At 39.7% G+C, this 6,000-nt stretch overlaps 1 protein-coding gene across 3 annotated transcripts in view; it reads right to left on the bottom strand.

The window, feature by feature from the left end:
- Positions 1-6,000, bottom strand: part of LOC134658788 (nephrin) — a 297,640-nt gene that overhangs the window by 55,816 nt on the left and 235,824 nt on the right. For all 3 annotated transcript variants that reach the window (XM_063514434.1, XM_063514433.1, XM_063514435.1), the window contains 2 exons: positions 5,555-5,722; positions 4,728-4,859 (listed from right to left, as the gene is read on the bottom strand). In XM_063514434.1, the coding sequence (XP_063370504.1) occupies positions 4,728-4,859; positions 5,555-5,722 (300 nt within the window). The remainder of the gene's footprint in view (positions 1-4,727; positions 4,860-5,554; positions 5,723-6,000) is intronic.

The following is a 6,000-nucleotide window of genomic DNA, read 5'->3' as shown; positions in this document are numbered from 1 at the left end:
GTTCCGTTGTACAATTTAATAATGTGTAAAAATCGTGAAAGTTTAAATCAGTGTTAGCGGTAACTGTAGTCCATGGATGCCTATGGCGTCAATAACAGTGATGTTTTTGTCGTACCTGTCACCGTGGTGAAATAGGGGCCAGATTACGCCGCGCCGCGTGGAACGTGAGGTGCATTGGGGTAAATGCATACCATTCACTCAAGGAAAATAATCTCCCTTATAAGATCACTCGTGTGTCTGCCATTTTGTTAAAGCCAATTTTCACCGTAACTACTGGACTAGTTCAATTGAAATTTCGTACACATATGTCAAGTAAGGAAGTAGTAAGTCGGTGATCCGAAGATGAGTAACGTAAATAAATGAACTTTTAACTTTGCGGCGATTTTTGGTATCATGTGACATATCAGATATAATACATAATTATAAGTAGGTGAGCAAAAATGTACCATAACCTAACTCAGAATTGTATTACATAAATACATATACAAAAAATAGTTCAACGCCAAAAGATTAATGGAAGACCTATGTCCTATAATAGGTGAGTTGGTCTTAAACAAAAAATATGCAATAAAAATGTGTAACTGTGGAACCCATAGTGAATCCTACTCGTACATGATCGGTTTTTATATTATGTACCTATAAGATATTTTCTACTTTATACTTTATAAGTGTACCTACATAATATTTACTTATAAGCAGTTGTCACGTAAAATATTTGTAGATTTTTTTGGAAGTATGTGTCACATCATCATCATCTTCCTCGCGTTGTCCCGGCATTTTGACACGGCTCATGGGAGCCTGGGGTCCGCTTGGCAATTAATCCCATAAATTGGCGTGGGCACTAATTTTTATGAAAGCGACTGCCATCTGACCTTCCAACCCATAGGGGGTAAACTAGGCTCTTATTGGGATTAGTCCGGTTTTCTCACGATGTTTTCCTTCACCGAAAAGCGACTGGTAAATATCAAATGATATTTCGTACATAAGTTCCGAAAAACTCATTGGTACGAGCCGGAATTGCAATTCGCACGCTCTTACCGCTAGGCCTCCAGCGATTTTTTTGAAGTATGTATAGCACAAAAAAAATATTTAGAAATGTAACATTTAAGGTAGGTAATTAAAATACGGTATAAACATTATTGGAGAAGACTTGGAGGAAGTGTCATAGGGATCTACATTCGATGCGTGGAAAACAAGTTCTTTTGTCTAATTATAATCCATCGGCAAACACGCGAGCGCATAAAACGAAAATCATTTTTTTTTCACTCCCTAAAACTCCCTTAACCTAATAACAGTAAAACAAAAAATAAAATATAGAGGGTTACCAACCAGCCAAAGAATTATAAGTAGATATATGCACTTATCCCAACGCACCTCACGTTCTACTCTGCACGGGGTTCATTGCCGCTCCTACCGCCGTAAGTAACTATCAACACCTACATTATCAAGGCTACGATCGAAGATAATCGCTTCAGCACTGAAATAATACCGGTGGAATACCGGTATAATATTTTTTATTTTAATTGTATTAATTTAATAGTGAAACAAAAGGCGAATATACCACATAAAAGTAAATCGGTAAAGATATTAGGGGTACATTAGCCAACACTGTTTCCATATATTTTCAAATTTTATTTTGTCCGCCTTAATTAAATTTTGCACCCTGCCGGAACTTTATTTATTTAAATTCTCATTTAATTGATTTTGAGTCTTATGAAAAGTCGTATAGAGTAGTAAATAAAATTTTACATCTGACTTAATGACATCTGGTTTTATTCGGTTTAACTTTAGAAAACGCGTATCTCGACAAAGCCATAATGTAGAAAATTGTCAACAACCAAATGAATTATTAGAATTTAAATACGTCACGTGTGACATGAACAGACAAGGAAAGCAAGATTAAATGTATTGTTTCTCTTTCTTCTTTCAATGGAACGCTTTTCCTAAAAGGAGGCCACTAAACTCAAAACGCTATCTTAAAAAAAACTTGATGGGTCAGTGACCTGTCCCAGTAAAGTGAGGTAGTGTGCGTGAAGTGCGCTTGTGTGTGAAATGGGGTAAATTGACAGAATCTGAAAATTTACCCACCTCTACCGTCACCTTAAGTAGTTACTACTCAACGATATAAAGCCCTCAAAACTTCAAAATGAACCCCAAGCCTTGACCCAGCATTTTTATCGGGACCTACGGACCCCTGTAATGTCTTACTAACTCGGAGCGACGCGTGACGCGAAAACATAGCAGGCAAACGTTACGAGAGGGTTACATGTGCGTTACTGTCTTATGTATGTGTATAGCTAGCTTTACCTCAACTGGCATGAGTTTTGTTTAGATACACAGGGTCACACTTTACACGTGTTTTGTACCGCGAGCGACTGAGTTGAGCACAGTTACTGACTGCAGGCATGTTGACAACATCAAGTATTGTAATACAACGTGCAAGAGGTTTCACATATATGTAGAAGGTTATTTGAGCTAATCAAAACTTTTTTGTATAATCACTACTTTTTTAATAGCGGGAAATGGTGTAGGGTATTTATGGAGAAAGGGTAACTTTCAGTGATCCGTATGTGTCAGACATCCAAAATGGTTCAGCGGTTTAAGGTCGGTTTATATTTACAGAAATCGAGCGTGCCAGACAATAATAGGGTTGGCCGGTCGAAGTATTTAGCAGATTGCGCCATCATAGCTTGCCCTGTCAAACCCTAGAATTGTGTTAAATTTTTGTTTTATTAATGCCCTGGATGCCAGCCCTACAAGCCAAATCTCAGTAAAAATGCAAACCTTTGACAGTTGCCAACTCCATTGCCGTGGCAGACAATATTCTTCTATACAGTGTCTATTATTATTCATACCTAGGGTTTGCAATCCGGATCCGGAATGTATGAAATTATCCGGATCTGGATCCGCGGATCTTCCCATACATTTCGGATCCGTCGTGCAAACCCTATTCATACATATCGTTACACGGCCGCGCTGATTCCGACAGACAACTCTATAGTAAGAAAATGCACGGCACGTGTCTAACACGCTAAATGTCTGTAGATATAAACCGAGCTTTAAGCGTGAACAGGTAACAGACAGACAGACATACCGAGTTACTTTCATAATATTTACAAAATTAGTAGGTATTAGCTAAAGTCATGTTCATAGTTCTCTATTGAGTTATGTTAATCTGTCCTACCATTACGTTTGTTCGACCAAACCAAACAGTACTACACATTATGATGAGTATACATGTGTGTCTTATACCGCAGGCGTGTATATGTGTGGCTTTAGCTGCGGGCGTTAGTCTACATAATGTCTGAAATTCACTGGCCATATAAATGTTGTTGGAGTTAGGCGTGCGGTGCTCAAACTGGAGATGGTGTGCTCGACATTTGAACATCTTGAATCTACGTTCGAATTTTGAAATTATTGCATTTTGGATATTTATTATAGTTAGAGCGAGATAGTATTTATTTATGTGTTTTGGGTGTGGGAATATTTAACACTAGCCAAAAAATAGGTACAAACTACAAAATACAATTAAAAGTGTATAAAAATTTTAGCAAATAAGTTAGAACAAAATTTTGACAGTTCCGAATAACTGACAGGCCGATACCGTCCGGCGGACTGTTAATCAGTGGGCCCCTTTAGACCGGGCCGAACGGGCCGTGTCCGGGCCGGAGCTTACGGCGCTTACTTTTCTATGACAGGATGACAGGTAATCACGTGATGCTTTCCATAGAAAACGAAGTTCCGGAAGCTCCGGCCCGGACACGGCCCGGTCTAACGTGAGAAATCCTTAAGTGTTTGTTGGAACTTGGAAGTTTGATTACTAAGAATGAAGCGGTTTTAAGAGTTATAGCTCTATAAAGCGAAACACTAGGTACTGGGTACCTACGGTACCGCAGAGATAGGATACGTATGAGCGTGGATAGGAGTTAGGAATGGTAAGACTGGTGTTACAAAGTCAAATGGAAAATGTCCTTATTATGTAGCGCGTTTTAAAATGTCAAGTTATTACGCAACTAAGGAAACGGCCAAGTGCGAGTCGGACTCGCGTTCCAAGGGTTCCGAAAATTAAGTCCGATTCACGCTTGACTGCACATTTCTAATAGGTTTCCTTGTCATCTGTAGGTAAAGAAATATTTTGTGTATGTTTTCAAAATTTTAGACCCAGTAGTTTCGGAGATAAAAGGGGGGGGGGGGTTGTTCGGACAGACAGACAGACGGACGAGTGATCCTATAAGGGTTTAGTTTTTTTTCCTTTTGAGGTACGGAACCCTAAAAACACTTATTAGAATATGTTCTTCATAAAGTACATTAAACATATATATAATAATAAATGTACTAGACTTGGCTCACGAGATAACCGCCATGTGGGATGTTGATTCGACGATCATTGTCCCGATAGTTGTATCAGCGAACGGTCTAATAGCGAAGAGTCTCGACCAACATCTTGAGAGACTCTCGCTAGGTGGTTGGATCAAGGGCCAGATGCAGAAGGCGGTGATCTTGGACACGGCGCGGATAGTCCGTCGGTTCCTCTCTCTGCAGCCCTGACCACCGGCAGCTTGGGCCTTGCCCCGCTGCTGGCGGCACCCTAGGTTAGGTTTTTTTATAATATGTTTATAAGTATTTTGTATTGTTTTTGTAAGTGTTTTTGTATTTTATTTTTATATCCATATTATAAATTAACCTAACTTAAGATGATAAATAAATAAAGAGAATAATGTACTTACATAACACGTTGATGGTGTGCGTAGCAACGACATTTTCCGTCAGCTGCGCGTTGATGCCGTGACAGACGACGACGACGGAACGTCTGTCTTTTTCCACTGTCACTGTGATGTTTGACGTCGTGATCCAACCACCTAGAACGTTAATGTATTTGTTTAGATTCAAAGAGTGTGAATAATGAATAAATATCTGGGAGTCTGACATTTGCTCGGGAAAAATATAAATACTCAAAAATGCGCGTTTTCCCAGACATAAGACCAATAGCCATATTCGAACTTTAAGATACGTCAAATAAAAGATATAGAAACGATATGGATCGCATATGTCAGTGTCAAACAAGTGTCAAAACTGACGTTGCTTCAAACAAAAACGTCACGTTTTTGTTTGAAGCAACATGTTGTTGAGCATATGTTGATGATCGTCGTTTGTCCCTATCTGTCGCTATGCCATAAAGTCAAACGACGATATCTCCAAGATACGATAACGATATGTTTAAGATATAACCTGTCAAATATGACATTTGCGCGATTCTGGAGATACTCTTAAACGATTTCCGCAAGATATGGCATAGAGATCCAATTCACATCTAATAGATATCTAACTCTATCTAACGTAAAAGTGACATTGGTTGCAAGAATTGCGCTGCAAAAGAGAACTAGTTGAAATCTAAACTATAACGTATCTAGAATGGATCTAGTACGTGTCGTCTCTTGTCTTCTTGAAGTTCGAATACGGCAGAATGACGCGTGTACACAGACGTGCCGCGCACAAATATAAACGAAAATGATTTTTGATGTATGGCGTGTCCGCCCTGTGCCTAAACCCTCACCTTCAGGGGATATAACAGTGCGATTGCTAGCTTCCTTATGGTGCTTGCCGGAGACCAGCCACTTGATGTCGGCAGCGGGGTTCGAAGGCGCAGTACTGCAGGTTAAGGGCACCGGGTCCCCGACCCGGGCTTCAGTGGGGCCGGCGATGGTGACGTGGGCTGGAGCGACTGTGGAAGAAAGATAAAGTTAGAAGATATATAGATATAGATAGAATACTCTTTATTGGAACACCTCAGTAAAAAGATAAAAAAGAAAAGAACCATTGATTAAATGTAGAGGCAGACAACAGGCGGTCTTATCGCTAAAGAGCGATCTCTCCCAGACAACCTTTGGGTAGCGGATACAGAGAAATAATCGGTATAGTAGGTGTTGCACAAACGTTAGATTACCCATATTAAATTACACAAATCGACCTAGGTACAGTCAGCAGCAGCAATAGTTGCTA

This window comes from Cydia amplana, chromosome 23 (genome assembly GCF_948474715.1).
Source record: "Cydia amplana chromosome 23, ilCydAmpl1.1, whole genome shotgun sequence".
Classification (NCBI taxonomy): domain Eukaryota; kingdom Metazoa; phylum Arthropoda; class Insecta; order Lepidoptera; family Tortricidae; genus Cydia; species Cydia amplana.
This window is presented reverse-complemented; position numbering and strand designations above follow the sequence as displayed.